Genomic DNA, 19,490 nt, shown 5'->3' with positions numbered 1-19,490 from the left:
CTTTGTTGGTTTTTTAGCAGCAAGCCGTATAAACCTTTGCTGCCGACTTCTTATTCTCCCCAAGAGGGCTACTTAGAGGAGGGTGAAGACATGCTAAGGTAAAGCTTTATTGTTGTGGCTCAATTTGCTAAAAGCTTTAGTAGTAATTTAGATGTGTTCTTACTGTGCAGACTTATGTGTTTGTTAAAATTGATGCTATTAATATTTGCTTTTTGGGAAGTCCCTCAGGTCAGCTTGATCATATTAAGCCATTCTGCTTTAACTTCTCCCTCTCCATAGTCGTTTGGACTCTAGTAACTAAAATAGACCTGCAGGCTGATGGGACTCGGCCACCCGAGCCACTCAGGGGAGCCTCATTTGGGTGACTGGCTGGCCCTCCACTCCCTTCTTCCACACCGCCCCACCTTTTTTCTGCTACCATCTAACTGTGCTCCGAATATGGAAATTTACTTTATTATGAGATGAATCAGTATTCTCGTATAATATAAAGTCACATAAAAATGGCTTATCTCCCCCCCCGCCCCCCCAAGGAATAGATAAACAGATGTAAAAGTGTTTGATAGTAAAAAGTGAAAATCCCTTTCAGAACCCTCCCTGGCTTTTTCCCCCTTATTTTTAACCTGAAATGGCTCACAGTGCTATATTGTTCCGGAATTCGTTTCTTTCACATAACAGTATGTGAGGGAAGATTATTCATCCTCGTTGTTTTTGACCACTGTGTAGTATTCCAAAGTATGTAAACCAGTTTTGAAGGTGGTCTTACTTAGTTTCCTGTGTCTTTTATATTCAGCTGTGGATTCTCTAAGTAACTAAGTAGGTAAATCAACATGGCACTTCAGGATTTTCGCTTTGGATCTACTTCTAGTTTTGGTAAAAGCAGTTTTCCTTGAACTGTATTTGAATTGATTTTTATATGTATGAACCTTGACAGGGCCTCTCTCTTGCCTGCATTAAAGATGAGATTTGTGTCAGATTAGATTAATAATTCAAAATTGAAAAATGCCTTCCTTGACTGCGGAAGCACTTGGAAGTGTAGAATTCAGGAGTGACTATTAATTGGGGGTCAGTCTCTCTCAGGTAACATTTCCTGACAGTGAGGCTCAGAATACTTGCACTGGTAGGTGATCTTTGGAAGGACTGGTTTTCTTAGCTCTGGTGTGAAGGAAACCTGAAGGCAGAAATGGGTGATAGTGGCTCACATCTATTGAGGGCCTGCTCTGCATCAGACACTGTTCTAAGGGATTTACCTGCATTAACTCATTTAATCTTCATAGCAGTGCTTCCAGGTAGGTTCTAATAGCCCCATTTTCCAGGTGGGGAAACTGAGACATGATGGTGTTAAGTAACTCGTTCAAGCTTACCCAATTAGTAAGTGACAGCACTGAGACTCCTACCTAGGCAGTTGCAAATTTCTTTTTTTTTTTTTTTTTTTTTTTTTAATTTTTTTTTTTCAACGTTTTTTATTTATTTTTGGGACAGAGAGAGACAGAGCATGAACGGGGGAGGGTCAGAGAGAGAGGGAGACACAGAATCGGAAACAGGCTCCAGGCTCCGAGCCATCAGCCCAGAGCCTGACGCGGGGCTCGAACTCACGGACCGCGAGATCGTGACCTGGCTGAAGTCGGACGCTTAACCGACTGCGCCACCCAGGCGCCCCGGCAGTTGCAAATTTCAACATCATACTGCCTTTCCTGGATGGCCACGTACCAACTTCTGGGGCACTCCCCAACCCCGTCTAATTACTTAGCATGGCGGTGGGCAGTTTACATACCACTTCGTTAAAAGAAAGTGTATGAAGTTTGAGGGAAAGCCGGCAAGAACACACCCTAGCAAGGGTTGGAGAAAGCAGGCAGCTTAAGAAATGGCCTCTGGAGTCAATGGTTAGTGTTTGTCAGAGATAGTAGACAAAGATAAAGCCTGCTTGAGGGGAGGAAACACTCTTGTCTAGCTCAGGATTCTCAAGCAGTAGGAGAGGCATGGATTCAAGCAAAAGCTTTGCCTCTAAAAGTCTGGAGCTACGTCTCTGCTGTGTCAGGAAATTGGATGTGGACAAGAACCCGAATGAAAATCGTACAGGGGCAGAGCAAAGGGATTGACATTTGCTGGCAGCTTGCTGAATAGTCATGGTTCGACTGAGCGTGTTCCATGGCTGCTTTGCCATGCGGCGTGATGCCCCTGGTGAGAAAGGAACTAATTGCTGCCTGCCGAGGTGGTTCTCTCCCTGGCAGGACATTCCTTGTGGACAGACACATTGGTGTCTGGATGCTGGAGAGCCGCAGTAAAAATGCCTGATTTAGGGTGTAGAGTGCACCGAATTCCCCCTTTCTTCTGTTAAATCACAGCAAAGGGGACTACTTTAGATGGCTAATAGATTACCCAGCATCTGTGCACTATTTTGCATGCCTTTAGCATGGGAAAATAGCTTGCTCACAGGAGCCGTAGACTGTTTAGGAGTAAAGTGAGCAGATCTTGTTGACTCATTTTTTTACCCATATCCAATGAAGACCTTCAGAGATAAGCACCTCAAAGGATACACACATCTGGTAAAATGATCTCTTCTCCTTTAAAATAAACACCTTGAAGTCTGAGTCTGTCTCTTTTCTGTATAGACCTGACTTGACAAAGATCGGTGGCTCCATATAGTACTTTTCATCGTAACAGGCAAGAGGAAGTGAATGGGAGGGAGCAGAAAAATCCCAGAAACTCACAGTATTCTAAAATGAGCACAGATTATTGAGTGACTTTTTACCTCTGTGTAGACACAGCCTTTATTTTGGTGCATATGGATTGTGCTAGGTGGCCTGGTATTTATTTTTTTGGCTTTTGGGGACACACTTATAGAGGGAAACTATGTTTGCACAAACTATTCTATTTTCATGCATCCAATAGCATTAAAGAATTATGGCAGAATGTGGCTGATTATTCAAAAAGGAATGAAGAGAACCATGAGCGATACCAGTCCACTCAGTTAGGTAAGAGTCTTGCTGAGAAGCTACTTCCCTTTTCCTCATCTGTTCCTTCTAGAGGGGTTGCCATTCACTTCCACTTTTGTAAAAAACCCTGAGAACCTTCAGTGATTGCCTTTGCCCTTGCGAAAACATGAATACGTCAATATTTTTTAGGGGATGCCAGCAGCAGGAACACATGGAAAGAAGAGCTTTTCCAGCACTTTTACCAAGTGGTTCAGAAAGCCCGTGATCGAGAGAGGCCTTCAGATTGCGTTATTGTTTCTATCAACAACGAACAGAGGTGTATATTTATTTCTTTTTATCCTGTCGAATGAGAATGTGTAAAAGTGGAATTATTAAGTAGTCAGCCTTACAATACATAAGTCACTGAGAGTTGAAAGACTTTCAAAATGTCGCTAGAACACTGCTCTATGAATTACAAGAATGTGCTGCTGGGTTTACCAAACTGGTGACAGAGGCATCTGGATGGGGAGGTTTCTGACAATGACTGTCTTACTCAGTTTTCTGTATTGCTTGACTTTTCTATAATGAGTATCTATCAATTTTATAATCAGGAAAAAAAAACAAAAACAAAAAAACCAAGGCTATTTTCAGGGCTGGGTTCCGTGTGCCAGGCGCTATTCTAGGCTCTGGGGATACTTTAATGAACATAACAGACAAACGTTTGCCTTGGGGCACAGACAGTCTAGTGTAGGATGCCACAAATTGGCCTCACTGAAATTTCAGACAAGGGTTCCTCATTTCTTAGCTGCTTGTTGAATTCCTTTCAGCCTGCATCCTTGCTGTTTTTCCTTCAATGTGGGATGCCTTATCCTTCTTCTCCACCTGAAACTCATGCAGGCCAACTAACACTTGTTACTTGTGTAGGCCACCTAATACCTGTAACTCAGGCAGCCCACTTAAGCGCAGTTGTGGCCTGGTCACCTGCTCTCTTGGCTCTCTCCAGCTTGTCCTTTGGGTCCGTGTAGTGCCCTGACCTTGCGCACCATTGGCTGGCACTTGAAGGCAGACAGGGGACTTAGTGTGTGATGGTAATTGTGTCTCTGGATTATGTCGGGTTTCGTAGTGCTTGGCAAGGAGCATGTAGACAAATGATTGGTTGGAAGCATACACACTTAACTCCAGGCTAGGTACTGAGTGAGTGAAACTGCACACCCCAGACATGATAACTAATCATTCCTGACCAGGAGACCAGGCATGCACAAAACATAACTCAGCATAAGGCAGCATTGGTTTTCTTTATGAGAAAATTGGCAATCTTAAAATGACTCAGAATTCTTGCTTATTCTGTGATATCTGCTTTACAGAAATCTAACTTATTTGTAGATATAGGATCTTTACTGGTGAAGTTTGTGAAAGCAAACTTACAGCTTCATCTCGTTTAGAGGGTATTTGGGTTGGATCTTGAGGGACAGCATCCTGGAAGAAGTGAGGTCAGTCATAGCATGGGGAGGGTGGGAGAGGCCAGTTCCTTTTACATTAGAAAATTATAGGATTTCCCTTTAATAATTGAAAGACAACCAGACATGGCCTGGATTAAGCTGATCATCTGGTAATTCAAACCAGTTTTGAACAAGAGGCAGTAAGAGCTCAGCATGCACAGTAGCTTGGTTTTCCCTCAACATTTAGCAACTGTGGTACAATAGTTTGGATCAGCCAGGGAAACTGCGTTAATCTTTGACTAAATCAGTTTTCTTGGAACTTGTAGCAAGCGTCACATCTGACCTGTAGCGCCTTGTACCGTTTTCAGAATTGTGGGCTCCAGCGCCGTTCGACTCCCAAACCCGGATGCCCTTGCTGCTCTCCCGTCTTCAGAGCCAGGCCTGCTGGGTGTTGGTTGGAGTGCAGCACTGTGTGGTGGAGAGGAGTCCTCGAGATTGCTTTTCTTCTCCTCCTCCATCTGGGGTGGTATTCAGAAACCGCTCCTCCGCCTGGCATCCTGCAGTTCTGGCAGCTAGCCATGGATTAGGACCCTCAGTGGGTGCAGCTTAGGGACTCCTCGGCCGCACGCAGGCTGCATCTGCCAGGGAGTCCGAGAACTAGGCCACGCTGCCTGCTCTGTTGTCACTCTGATGTTGGAAAGATTTGCAGTGATATATTGGTTGGCTAAATTCATTCTTTTATACTCCAAAACAGTAATTAATTTTCAAATGATACCCTCCAGCATGAGTTATTATTGTGATAGTTTTAACTCATAGGCTCTCACTCTGTAAATATGAACCATGTCTTGTTGTTCTTGTTTTCCTCTTGAATTTACTTTCTGCAATCATCTATACTCTCCTAAATCGCCTGGAAAGCATTTTTTCCTGCCATCATTTTAATTGTTAATTTTTTAAAGTTTATTTATTTTCAGAAAGACAGAGACAGTGTGAGGAGGGGAGGGGTAGTGAGAGAGGCAGAGGGAGAGAGGAAGAGGGAGAGGGAGAGAAACCCAAGCAGGCTCCACACTATCAGCGCAGAGCCCGATGTGGGGCTTGAACTCATGAACCATGACGTGACCTGAGCTGAAATCAAGAGTCAGACGCTTAACCGACTGAGCCACCCAGGAACCCCTCATTTTAATTTTTAATTCACAGAACGTGCATTTAATGTGTACCTGTTCTATGTAAAACTCTGTGCTAAAGCACAGTGAGGAACATACAGATAATTAAGTGGCAATTCCTCTTTTCTACCTCATGCAGCCTAATAAGATAAAACATGTGCTTAAATAACAAGTGGAAGATGGGGTATGTTAAGAGTTGTTCCTGCTCTAAGCAGAGGATACGTAAGAGGAGGAGTATACTACCATTGCAGGGTCCTTGGTTTCAGGGATTAGTGTCATTTGAGGTTTCTAAGTTTTCATTCAGGTTTCTTTCTCTTTTTTTTTAATCTTTAAATTTTTATTAATTTTGATTTTTTTAGAGAGAGAGAGCACTCGACCAAGTGCACGAGCTGCGGGGAGGGGCAGAGGGAGAGAGAGAGAATCCCAAGCAGGCTCCACACTCAACCAGGGGTCTGATGCAGGGCTCAGTCTCACTCCTGTGAGATCATGACCTGAGCAGAAATTAAGAGTCAGGTGCTCAACCGACTGAGCCACCCAGGCACCCCTCTATTCAGGTTTCTGAGCAAGTATCGGGCACAAGGGAAGCATAAACCTGAAGGAGAGGTCTGGGGTAGATTCTTTATGACTTGAAGACTGAGGCTGAGAAAATGGGAGATGAGATGACTCTGGGGTTTGATCCCAGGTTGGTTATGGGATGGTTGATATTAACTGAGATGGTTAACTCCAGCATTATCCATTTATTCTCTTTTTTTTTCTTTGCCATGCATTTATTTGTTTGTTTGTTTACATGCATTTATTTGTTTGTTTATTTGCTTATTTATTTAAGTAAACTCTACCCCCAATGTGGGGCTCAAACCTCATGATCAAGTGTCACATGTTCCACCATCTGAGCCAGCCAGGCACCCTCATCTGTTTACTCTTCAGCCAGGAGTTGTCTCAATGGTAGTGATCTTAAGAAATACTGGTCTGTCCCAGGAACTAATTGTAAATGAGCATTCTGTTATTTTTCTGAAGATAATAGTCTTATCTCTTCTTTACAATAAATCCTAAATTTTCTTTCATGTACTTTAAATTGAAATGACTTCATCAAATAACCCTGGAATGATTCCATTTTGAAAAATGCTGACCACATTTGTGGTGTGTATGCAGTGTATCATGTCATACAAAAACACGACTTTGACATACTTAGCTTTCTTTATAAAATTCTGTACATAGTCAACCATTTGAGGACACCACATTTTCGGAAAGGAAAGTTTCCTTTGGGTAGAGTTGCCTCCAGTTCTCTTAACTGATCCCATCAGACAGATAATGTACTATTGGTTGTTTTCAAGTGTGTCTAAGAATGAAAACAAGTTGTACAGCATGCATGATTTTTGAAAAACTACAGCATCTTTCACTTCACTTATCCAAGTTCAGTAAAAATACAGTATCTTACACTTCACTTACTTAAATTTGTCATCAAAATATCTATGGAACACCTGCTTGGTGACGTATTTTTTTTCCTTTTTGTTTGATTGAAAATAACCTACCTGTTTCTTGTGTATGTGACGTTTTGTTTGTTTTTAAGGGACTACGCAACAGGCATAGGTCATCAGTTGCAGGATCATGGCCTTATGGTGGAAATGATTCACCTCTCCTCGGAATCGAGTCTTACGCGAGCACTCCAGGAAGTTAAAGATGATGGGTCCCCGTTTTGCATTCTTGTCGAACAGTCTAATGTAGAACTTTCCTCTTGCACCGTAATTATACTTGATGAGTCTATCAAAAGTAAGTTCAGCTTAATCTAGAACTATCACTTAAAATAGGTCCTGCTTTAAAAATATAATAGTTTTTCTTTGTATGCTGGTACACTTTGAAGGTTCACATTTGTCAGTAACTAAACTGGATCTAGTTGAGGAAAAAGTGACTTGAATAGGTATCACAAAATACTCTCCTGTGTATCAGAGGTGATTGAAACTTAAATCATCTTCATTGCTCCTTACTTGTCAGGATATATTGTGCAAAATATTGTGTAAAAAGTCAATTCTCTCTCTCTTTTTTTAATGTTTATTTATTTTGAGAGAGATAGCGCGCGAGCAGGTGAGGGACAGAGGGAGAGGGGAATCCCAAAGCAATGGGGCTCGAGCCCATGAACCGTGAGATCATGACCTAAGCTGAAATTAAGAATCAGACGTTTAACCTACTGAGCCACCCAGGCACCCCCACAAGTCAGTTCTCTTACGTAAAACTTTTTGACCAAATCTCACCACCGTCTTTTCTATGCTCAATGGTAAGTCTAAAGATGTTATGTTTATCGTCCTGTGCATTCTCTTAGACTATTTTTCTGCTGATTCTGCCTTTCCTGTGATATCTCAAACATTTCTTTACTCTTAGGCTCATGAGAGTGCACAAAAATGAACTCTCTTTTCCTCCCTAAAACACATAGACTTAGGCAGATGCACACATCCTAGACCACCCTCACCTTTCCCTCCTGGTCAGAGCTGCTGCTCCCAGAGAGGCATCTGCCTTGTGAAGGGCCCCTTGGCAGCTTCTCTGGAGTCAGATCCAGACGAGCCTAGGTGCTCTAGTCCTCGTCTTTCTAGAAGCTCTTGGCACCATTCTGTGCAGTCCACACTCACTTACTGAGTTCCTCATGTGTGCCAGGCACTGTCAACCCTGCTTCCTTCCTGTGCCCAGGTGAGCAGCAGCCAGGCAGGCTTCTCCCATCCCAGCTGTGTCTCCATAGCAGCGTAGGGTTTTCACTGCTAAGTCAGGAGACCTTTCCCCTCGGCAGAGACCTAGTGGAGTATGGGAGCTGGATTTATATCCTGCCTGTGACTTCTGGAGCCTTCAGAGAAGTCGGTGTCAGATTGGTGTCCTAAAATCCAGCTGTAATGTTGAGTCTGAAAAAACAACAGTGAGGAACACTTGGCTTCCCATAGTTTTGAGGCTGCTAGGACGTCTTTTTTTCTGACCATTCCATTTACTTTTACGCTGTGTCGCAACCCACACCCACCTAGCCAGCTCTTGCAGAATACTGTTCCCACTATGGTTTTTTTTAAACATAGAAAATGTCTAATTTATGTTAAACAAATAATAAGACTAAACCACACTTAGGTTCGGAAAATTACGAATCCCCATCTCCGAGGGGTGGGAGTGGGGAACAGCTTGATCTGAATAGGTTGTGTAGAGGACTAATCACGTGTGTTATGTTCATGCAAGATGGTTTAGGAAATCCTCACTAAAGTAAGTAGGTTGAATCATTGGTCGGATACGAAAACACTTTTACAAAGCCAGCACTACTTAAAAAAGCATGTGATCTATTTTTACCATGTTACACATTCAGAGAAGGGTTTCTTTTTCATGTCCACAATAGTGTTAATAGGTTCATATTTCATTTCCTATCCATGGATTTAATTATTGAACTCAGATGATATGTAAAAAGAACACCCTGTTTTCTCTTATAAGCTACATCTGTTTTAGCAAAATTAGTCTTTGCTGGCCTCTCTTTCACATTGCTTTAGAGCTGACAGTTTGTTTTATACCTCACGTGTAGCCGTTATTCAGAAGCCCATGGAGCTGCTCCTGTGCCGAGACAAACATTTAAGACAGACAATGAAACTTTAGCACGTGAAGGCAAATATGTATTCATATCTCATCCTAAATGTAACCTTCATAAACACTGCTTAGGATTTAGCCAAATACCATAATCTCCATTGTAGCTCTTTAGTGCCCCTTGGGCCCTAAATTTTTCAGAAGTTGGTGATACGTGGCAAGACAGGGTGGGGCCTTCCATCTAAAATTAAACTTTGAGGAAGTCATATTCTCCATAGGTAAACCTAGGAGAGATCAGAAAACACCTATGCATTGACTGTAGCCATTAAGTTACATAAAAGCCATTCCTGGTATCTAGAACTTATTTTATATGTGATATATATGTGACCTGACCTGGAAAGGCTTTTAACATGATTTAAGATCCCATGGGCCTGAGCCAGACTGCAGAACCATATAGACGATGGTAGGTTTCTCCCCAGGCTACAGTGACAGAGCCTAGAAGCCCTGCACCGCAGGTCTGTCTGTGTCTGTCTGTCTGCCTTTTATCAAAGTGTTACATACACAGAGTTAAAAGATAAACACTAAAAGGTTTGCAGTGAAAACCAGCAGCCCCATTTCACACTTGCTCTCCTCCCTAAAGGCTCTGTTCTCTGCTTCTACTTGTTTCTTCTGTGGATCACACTCCTCTCAAGTCATCCACCCTGATCACTGAAACCAAATCAGACACCTTCACTTCTAGGATTTTTTTGCCCTTAAACCTTCCTAGTAGCCAGCAGTGGTTGAAGTTACATCCTGTCTTTTTTTTAGGCTAGATTTGCTTAGTGTTAAGAATTCCCATTGATACACACGCCACCTGTTTGCTCTCTCTTTCCTTCTGTCTGTCTCTCTCTCATCAGCGTAGCATGAAGCTGTCCAGTTTTGAAAAGAGGGTTTGTGTGGAAATGGTAAACTAAGCAACACATGTTATAATTTTGAAATAGAATGTAATGTTTGATTTTGAAATCTGACCGGGCACCTGCTGCCGAGGGTCCCAGACCGTCGGGTCAATAGGCAATCACATCGTACTGAAAGCTGACACAGTTTAGACGACATGTAGTTGGATTAACGTTATTTTCTGATTTTAAACGAAATCAGGGCAGCCATTTGATGTATAGCCGGCTCTTTCTTGTCCTCAGTACATCGTCATATGCCTCTGGAAGATGCCCTGGTGCTGGTAGCTAAAGAATACAGGAGATATTTCTCTAAACGGGAGCAGCAGGAACATGCTGGAATTGCTCTGCGGGCTGGAGATCTCCTGGACGACTTCTTGGCTCGGGAGTGCCTTCCCAGCTACTCTGTCCCTTTGGGCATTCAGCACCTTGTCTTCCTGTTGACTGAGGGAAAGCATTTGCGTGGGAATGAGTTAAACCTGCTCATTGACTACCTGAAGACCAGGAAAGGGCAACTGAAAGGTATTTGGCACTGTCTCTCCCCCTTCCCCATTTTAAACCCCAGAAAATCCTTTTCTGCAAATTGCTATGTGAAAAAAACTAGGGACTTTTTAATTTAATTGAGAGAATATACCTCTGTAATATAAAGGTGTCTGATATGAACATGTTCCACATAGGAATTACACTATGTTAATGTTTAACTTTTATAGGCTAACATGCTTTTTCTCAAGCTAAATTTCCTTTTGCATCAGATTTTTAATATATAAATAGGATGACTTCTCTATATAGGTGGACATGTGGGAAATAATTTCTCTTCTCTGTTGGTTTACTTTTGTGATTCGAAGTTTCAGCTTGTTAACTGAGACATTTGTAGGTTATTATTAAGTGTATGGTAAACACGAAGAAGCAGTTCCTAATCTTGAAGATTGTAAAGTGCATTTCAGTTATGAGCCAAACTCCTTAAAATGGAGACTTTTTAGTTGTTGTTTTTTAAATTTTTTTTAATGTTTATTTATTTTTGAGAGAGAGACAGAGTGTGAGTGAGGGAGGGGCAGGGAGAAAGAGAGACACATAAGCAAGCTCCAGACTCTGAACTGTCGGCACAGAGCCCGACGTGGGGCTCAAACTGACAAACTGTGAAATCATGACCTAAGCCAAAGTCAGACACCCAACCAATTGAGCCACCCAGGTGCCCCCAGTTTACTTGTTTTGAGTTAAGTATGAGAAGAAGATAATAACCACGTGTCCCCTGTGGGAAAACACAGCTGAGGTTCTAGGACCATGTTAAAACTTTAAAGAAATCCTTCATCTTATAAAATTCACAATGTATTTTACTTTTGTACATTTTTTATTGTACTTTCTCAGGGGTGAGGGGGGGGGCTCATAAACTTATAACACAATAGGTTTTTTTTTTCCCCTGGGTGCCTATGTAATTGATTAATTGATTGACAGAAGCATACTAATGTTCTGTTACTTTCAGGTGTACACATAGTGATTTGATATTTGTATATATTGTCTAATGACCACAGTGAGTCTAGTTAACATCCTGCTTCTCTTTGATCGTAGAAACCTCTCAATCAGGGCAAGTGAAGGTCTTCCTTAAATTCCCGAGTGTTGTTTGTATAGCTTGCTGGCCTCTGTAGCAGACTTCTGGTGACCACTTGTTTTCTTCATTTTTCCAGGCTTTGAGACGCCCAAGTCTTTGGCTGGCAGTGATCATCCCTCATTTCAAGGCAGGAATACCCCAGTGGTGGGCAAGCCGCCTCCACTTCTTCCAACCCCTGGAAAGGGATCCTTCTCAGGCCCTCATCCCCCCTTTCCTGCCAGGCCCCCATTGTTAGGGGACAGACCAGGAGGGGCCCTCCTTTCACTACCAGGTCAGTGCGTCCCTCTAGGAATAAGAGATAGCGGTAGCTCTGCTGCCTTTCCAGGCATCGCCCTGAGAGAGCAGGACAGCTTAGAGCCATTGCCATGTTTGTTGTCATAGTCTGAGTGTTAAGATTTCAGACGCCTGGGGGAGACACTTGGGGCTTCAGTGGATGCAATTCCTCTTGAATGAGTTGCCGAAGTTCAAGTTTTAACACAGGGAGCTCTCTTGTCAGGTTGGTGGCCACATTTAGAATGGCTTACACGCAGTTCTCTTAAGAAGCACTCTGAATTCCATAGTGTTTTCGAGGCTTTTCTGAGCCCTTGGTGCTAAATAGTATCTGACATCTGCCTAAAATGAGGTTGTATTACTGTGGACTTTTTCCATCGTAAGTGACAGGGACCTAACTCAGTTAGCTTCAAACAAGGAGACCTGACTAGCTTCCATAACCGAAAAGCCCCACAGTTGACTAACTTCTGGCCGAACTGGATCCTGCTGCTCAAGCACGCTCATCAGACGTGCATCTCTTCCTCTGGGAGGACACGGGGTGTGGGACTAGCCACTTGGGGTACAGACTACCAGTCAAGCCCAGTGTCTGGCCCTGGTTCCTGGGGCCCCAAGTGTCTGAGCCTTTCCTGTTTCTTCAAGATAAAGAGTTTTAACTCCTCTGCAGGCACCTGGGATGCAGCTACCTCTAATTAGTCACTTCCTTCTCTGTTCCTCATGTTTGGATGCTTTTGTCTCCTCTCGTGTTCTCCTTGTGTGTTGGCAGTGGCAACAGGGAAGGAATGGATGAAAGTCTGCCATGTTAAAGACAAGGTTGGCAGAGAAGTCTGTGGAACGGTGGCTTTTCTCTTGGGCCTCGAATAAAACTTGGACCTGGGATGCATTTGGGCATGAGTCAAATATTGCTTTGGTCTTTCATGTGAGCAAGGATTATTTTAGCCCCAGATTTTTCTTACAAGCATAGCATTATTCCACCTTGAGTATTATTGTGGCTCAGAATAGAGGGAATGTGCCCTCTTGCTTTGGTAGAGGTACTCATGTACATCTGTTATTGGCAAAGTCAGTCTCTGTTGAAGATCCACAGCCCCTAGGGACGAATATTTCTGTGCACCCCTCCCTTTCTGACCTGGCAACCTTCAGGATGATTGAGAGTATAGTTTCAGGTGTTCTTCATTCCTGACACAGCCTGGGCTTTCTTGCTGTCCTGTGTTTGTTCCTTCTTTCCTTCTGCTACTCTTACCATGCCTCCCTGTGCCTCGGCCAGCCCTTGGTCCACCTCTGGGCATTCTTACCACCTGGCTCCTGTGAGAAGTGAGTGAATTAAGAAGAGAAGGAAGGGCTTAGGCGGAGATCTTTTGCTCTGAATTGCTTCTCATCCTTGCCAAAAGTTTCAAAACAAAATTCTTTCAGACCCTCAGAAATGGTTTGGTGTGAACTGTGGAAAAAAAAAAGCCCTGTTTGACAGGGTGAGGACTGGGCAAGGCAGACCAACTGCCCAAGAGAGAAGAGACAGGGTGCTAGACCATATGTTAGATCCCTGTGACTGTGTCCGGGCCAGTGTTCTGGGCGGATGGATGTTCGATCCTCAGGAACAGAGTGCTTCAGGTACGTTATAGATCTGCCTTTATGACCTGTGAACCTCACTGCTTCGGATGTTTGAGAGAATATATTCCAAGTGTCAAAACAGAACATTTGAAACTAAACCCACTTGTGAAAAGGTGAGGGTAGAGGACCAGGATGTCAAGACACGTGTGGACTAGACTACGGGTTTGCAAACTTCTTTCTTTATTTTTTTTTAATGTTTTTATTTATTTTTGAGACAGAGAGAGACAGAGCATGAGCAGGGGAGGGGCAGAGAGAGAGGGAGACACAGAATCCGAAGCAGGCTCCAGGCTCTGAGCTGTCAGCACAGAGCCCGATGTGGGACTTGAACTCATGGACTGTGAGATCACGACCTGAGCTGAAGTCGGTCGCTTAACCGACTGAGCCACCCAGGTGCCCCCGGTTTGCAAACATCTTAAAGGGCCAGATAGAAATAGGTTATTTTTAGTGTTATAGGTTATATTTAGTGCAGGCCAAGAAGTAAAAATCAAGGATATTATGTACATACTTATATAACCATTTAAAAATGAGAAAACTATCTCAGCTCACAGTTTGTACCAAAACAAACAGCAGGCTGGATTTGGCCCCCAGACACTAGTTTGCTGACCCCTGCACAACCACTGAGGCACAGTCTGGTCCCAGAGAGGACTTGGTAGAGCTCGGAGGAGCTGAGGTTTGTGTGTGTGGCAGGTGCTCCGTCCTCCGGCCCTTTCTAATGATTAAGGAAAAGTCCCTGTGGGAAGAGCAGCTGGAACCAGGTTCACCCTGTATCTTCCTGTTTATGTTTTGGTGTCTGTGCTCTGCAGGATTGGTCAGCCCCAAAGGTCTGTTTGTCCCTCCCCTGCTTCCAGCAGCCCCCTCCAGGAGACCTGTTCCTTTGCGATGCCCCCATCCCAAGCGTGCGAAGCGCCCACTACTTGGGGAGAAGCCAGGCCTTCTAGCACCACCGCCAGGTGAGTGGGCAGGTGAGCTGTGAGTGGCATTCTGGGGTCATGCTGTCCGGTGGGAACTTTCTGCGACAGAGGAAATGTTCTACAGCCGTGTGGCCACATGTGACTATTGAAGTGTGGCTGGTAAGACTGAAGAACTGAATTTTTAATTTTGTTTGATTTTAAGTAATTTAAATGACTGTAGTCATGTATAATTACATAGTAGTCACATGCGGCTAGTGGCTACTGTAATGGTCAGAATAGTTCTAGGCTATTGGACATGTCAAGAGGCAAAAGAGTGTCACTAAATTCCTGCTAGAAACTAATGCCTGTCTCAGTCTCTATGCTTAAGACTTGCTCTGTGGTTAAGAAAGGAGATTACTTGGGGCGCCTGGGTGGCTCAGTCGGTTGAGCGTCCGACTCTGGCTCAGGTCATGGTCTCGTGGTCTGTGAGTTCGAGCCCCGTGTTGGGCTCTGTGCTGACGGCTCAGAGCCTGGAGCCTGTTTCAGATTCTGTGTCTCCGTCTCTCTCTCTGCCCCTCCCCCGCTCATGTTCCATCTCTCTCTCTCTCTCTCAAAAATAAATAAACATTAAGAAAGGAGATTACTAAGGGTCAGAGAGGTGTTAATGGGACACCAGCACTGCTAGAAACTGTCCTTGACTATGACTATTCAGAAGGATTACAAGAAGCTGGCAAAGGAGTATCTTCTAATGAGGTTGAGTGTCGTGTAATTGTGCGCCTGAGTATCCCTGACATCGTTCAGAGGTGTGCGCTTTGTTTCTGCTTGGCTCAAGGAGACGCACAGCCTCTCTGCTGCCTGGCAGAAGGACAGGAACCTGACCGGTCATATTTAAGGTACTGACTGATTGATACCCAGCCCAGAGGCTGCACAGGAAGAACGGCTTTTTCTCTGTCTTCCTTCTCAGTGCAGGCCTGGCCAGCTCTTTTCTGATGCTGCCTTCCCTCCTGTATGGCTGGGAGACATGAGGCCAGAGGCCCTCAAGTTGCCCCCAACCCCACTAAGGCCCAAAGGTGGTGGTAAGAGCTGAGATGCACTCTGGGTTAGGTGGAAGGCAGCCAAGGAGGCATTTTGCTGACTTCATTTCTAGTCATTCAGGCTTACCAAGCCTAAGTAAAGGCGCTGCCCAGAGTTCCTCTTAGTTCACTGTTATGTTTGAGTTCTCTCCTGAGATTTGGTGCTGAAGCCCCAGGTCTTAGGAAAACAAGCCTTTGTCCCTCTTTGTTCCTTATACAAGAGACATTTTTCTTTCCCTTTTTTTTTTTTTTAAGTTTATTTATTTATTTTGAGAGAGACAGCATGAGCAGGGGAGGGGCAGAGAGAAGGAGAGACAGAATCCCAAGAAGGCTCCCTGCTGCCAGTGCAGAGCCCGACACGGGGCTCGAACTCACACACTGTATGATATCATGACCTGAGCCAAGATCAAGAGTCAGATGCTTAACCAACTGAGCCACCCAGGCGCCCTGGAAGAAACATTTTTCTTGAAACGTACTGCCATTTAAAATTTTTTTTTTTCACATTTGTTTTTAAGAGAGAGAGAGAGAGCAGAAGCAGGGGAAGGGCAGAGAGAGAGGGAGACACAGAATCTAAAGCAGGCTCCAGGCTCTCAGCTGTCAGCACAGAGCCCAGTGCAGGGCTCCAACTCACGAACCATGAGATCGTGACCTGAGCCGAAGGTGGACTCTCAACCGACTGAGCCACCCAGCGCCCCTGCCATTTTAAAGTTTTAATCCATGGGTCACCTGGCTGTTTCAGTTGATAGAGCATGGGACTCTTGAACTCAGGGTTGTGAGTTTGAGCCCCACGTTGGGGGTAGAGTATACTTAAAAAAAGTAAGTTAAGTTTCAGTCCTCTGTGTTTTAGTCAAACATGGCTCTGCAAGATATACATTGCTGTGGTTGTGGTATAAAGGATATATCTTTATAAAATGGTAGCAAGACATGGAATAGACATAGGTCAGTGATTCCCACCCTTCTGGGAACCCAGACAATCTGTCTAATTCTGAAGTTCCTCATCTGACAGACCACATTTAGGGAAATTTCGAGAATTTTCCTTACCCCTAAGATGGCCCTCTTTGGCTTCTGAAGGCCGGCTCATCCCCAAATTCCAGGACTAATAGTTAGAGAAAACATTTTTTTAATGTATATATTTTTTAATGCTTATTTATTTGAGAGCGAGCAGGGGAGGGGCAGAGAGAGGTGGGGGTGGGGGACAGAGAATCCAAAGCAGGCTGCACGAGGACAGCAGAGAGCCGGATGCGGGGGCTTGAACTCATGAACCGTGAAATTATGACCTGAGCTGAAGTCAGATGCTTTAACTGACTGAGCCACCCAGGTGCCCTGGAGAAAAAGTTTTTAAAAAAACAAGAAGGAAAACAGGAAGCATGCCATTGCAAGGTATAACCGTAATAGTTACCATGTATTGAATTCCTGTTCTGTCTCAGGCATTGAGGTAATTTCATTTAGTCTTCAAGTAACCTTGTGGGTTAATAGTGAGATTATCTGTTTTCTACATGAGTCACCCAAGGCTCAGAGGGTGATTAGCCTGGATGAGGTCACGTAGTGGTACGTGATGGAGTGGCGACTGCACACCAGCCGTGAAGCTCCACACTCTGTGTTCTCACTCACCACACGATCCAAAAGGTCGTAGACTTTTGCTTGGATTTCAACCACATCCTTCTAGTCACAGTGTAAGGGCTGCAGAGATTTTGAGGAAAGAGTGGCTGTGGTCAATGTGGGGCAGCCTTGGCGGAAGTCAGGTATTAGGGTACCTGAAAGGGAGAGGCACCCAGGTCTCCTGCTGATCGAGAGGGACCTTTGGGTGAAGTGTTTATAACAGCACAGGTGGGGATGGGACTAGGTGTCCTCTAGCCCTTTGTAAGATGAGGGCTAGCACCAGGTGCCAGGATTAAATGAGATAATATGAATGACAGCTTTTTTTTTTAATGTTTATTTATCTTTTAAGGTGGGGGAAGGGCAGAGAGAGGGAGACAGAATAGGAAGTAGGCTGCAGGCTCTGAGCTGTCAGCACAGAGCCTGACACGGGGCTTAAACTCACGAATTGGGAGCTCATAACCCGAGCAGAAGTTGGATGCTTAACTGACTGAGCCACCCAGGCGCCCCTAATGAACAGCTTTTAAGACGCCCCAAGAATTACACATATGTCTGTCTGCTGGGGCTGCAACTAGGTCAGTTAGACTCTTCCTGCAGAGGTGGGTGTGGCTGGAAGGCGTCGGTCACCTGGGGGCTCTGCAGACCAGGAAGAGGGACACATACTGATGCTGTCATGTCCCTCCTCTTTATAGATCTCCAGTCAGTGCTGCTCAGGCAGGCAGCTCAATCCACGTCTTTGCTGAACTAAGGAAAGCTCCCTGGGGCTAGGAAAACAAGGTGGCTGCGGCCCAGATGGCAGCTTCGCCCTCCTTGGAGGACCGGGTCCCTGTCTGATCCTGGTGTCCAGGCAGTGGGTGGAACGTGTTTCCTTTCTGTCTAGTACACGGTCCCTGGCAACGTGTTTCATGTTTGGAGGTTCTTTGTTCCAAACTGGAGGTTTGTGGAAGATCATTGTTACAGATACTGGATCTCAAAGTTGTTTGATTATATACATATTAAAATATAATAAAAACTTCTAGCTTTCACATACTGGTTGCCACTTTTTAAGGACTTGTTATTTTGGAATAATTTTAGATTTACAGAAAATTCCCAAAGATAGTACAGTGAGTTCCCTTATCCAGCTTCCCCTAATGTTAACATCTTATATAACCATGGTACCTTTACTGGGAAATTTGCATTAGTACAATAATGTTAACTGTATTATAGACTTTTGTTTTACTAGCTTTTCAGCTAGTGTCATTTTTCTGTTTCAGGAACTATTTTGGGTACCACATTGCATTTATACTCCTTTAACTTTATTATGTTCCAGTTTTTTTTTATGAAACATTTAAATGTGTAGAAAATTTGAATGATGAGTACAATGAACACCCATATAGTCTGTATCAAGAATTGTTAACATTCTGCCATTTCTTAAGTTGTGCATATGTCTGTGTAAATAAATTTTTTTTTCTCAACCATGAAAGTAAGTTGCAGAGTTCATGACACCCTACCTTTAAATACTTAAGCCTGTAGCATGCATCTCTAAAACTGGGAATGTTCTCCTGTATAATTATGATAAAGTTTCACACCTTAAAAATTAATAATAATTCTATAATATCTAATATCTGGTTTCCTGATTTGAATTTTCTCATTTGTCCCCCAGAAGCTTTTATGACTTTTTTTTTTTTTTTTTTTTTTTAAGATTTTATTTTACCCAGTGTGGGGCTGAAACCTATATCCCTGAGATTAAGAGTTGTACACTCCATTGACTGAGCCAGCCAGGCACCCCTACATGGCCTTTTTTAAAAACCAGGATTTAATTGGTTTCTAAATTGCATTTTTAAAAATATTCTGCCCCCAATTTTATTTTATTCTTTTTTGAAGTTTACTTTTTGAGAGAGAGACAGAGAGAGCACAAGTGGGGCGGGTCAGAGAGAAAGGGGGACAGAGGATCCAAAGCAGGCTCCACACTGACAGAGAGCCTGATGCAGGGCTTGAACTCACAAACTGTGAGATCATGACCTGAGCTGAAGTCAGACACCTAAATGACTGAGCCACCCAGGCACCCCTCTCTCCGCCTTTTTAAAAATTAAGCAAGCTGGGGCGCCTGGGTGGCGCAGTCGGTTAAGCGTCCGACTTCAGCCAGGTCACGATCTCGCGGTCTGTGAGTTCGAGCCCCGCGTCAGGCTCTGAGCTGATGGCTCGGAGCCTGGAGCCTGTTTCCAATTCTGTGTCTCCATCTCTCTCTGCCCCTCCCCCGTTCATGCTCTGTCTCTCTCTGTCCCAAAAATAAATAAAAAATGTTGAAAAAAAAAAAAAATTTAAAAAAATAAATAAATAAAAATTAAGCAAGCTTTATGCCCAATGTGGGGCTTGAACTCATGATTCCAAGAGTCTCCTGCTTTATCGACTGACCCATCCAGGCGCCGCATTTCGTTTTTATTTTATTTTAGTCTTTATTTTTGAGAGAGACTACATGAGCTGTGGGGGGTGGGGAGGG

The 19,490-nt window shown here is 43.9% G+C and overlaps 1 protein-coding gene across 1 annotated transcript in view; it reads left to right on the top strand.

Annotated features, from left to right (window-relative positions):
- The window catches only part of LOC122208754 (nuclear receptor coactivator 5-like), a 46,313-nt gene extending 28,277 nt beyond the window's left edge, over positions 1-18,036 (top strand). The window contains exons 3-10 of the mRNA XM_042920190.1: positions 18-98; positions 2,890-2,972; positions 3,123-3,249; positions 7,079-7,278; positions 10,221-10,496; positions 11,657-11,851; positions 14,256-14,402; positions 17,704-18,036. Of these exons, the coding sequence (XP_042776124.1) occupies positions 18-98; positions 2,890-2,972; positions 3,123-3,249; positions 7,079-7,278; positions 10,221-10,496; positions 11,657-11,851; positions 14,256-14,402; positions 17,704-17,759 (1,165 nt within the window). The 3' untranslated portion in view covers positions 17,760-18,036. The remainder of the gene's footprint in view (positions 1-17; positions 99-2,889; positions 2,973-3,122; positions 3,250-7,078; positions 7,279-10,220; positions 10,497-11,656; positions 11,852-14,255; positions 14,403-17,703) is intronic.
- The last annotated feature ends 1,454 nt before the right edge of the window (positions 18,037-19,490 follow it).

Source organism: Panthera leo, chromosome E2 (assembly GCF_018350215.1).
Source record: "Panthera leo isolate Ple1 chromosome E2, P.leo_Ple1_pat1.1, whole genome shotgun sequence".
NCBI classification, from domain to species: Eukaryota; Metazoa; Chordata; class Mammalia; order Carnivora; family Felidae; genus Panthera; species Panthera leo.
This window is presented reverse-complemented; position numbering and strand designations above follow the sequence as displayed.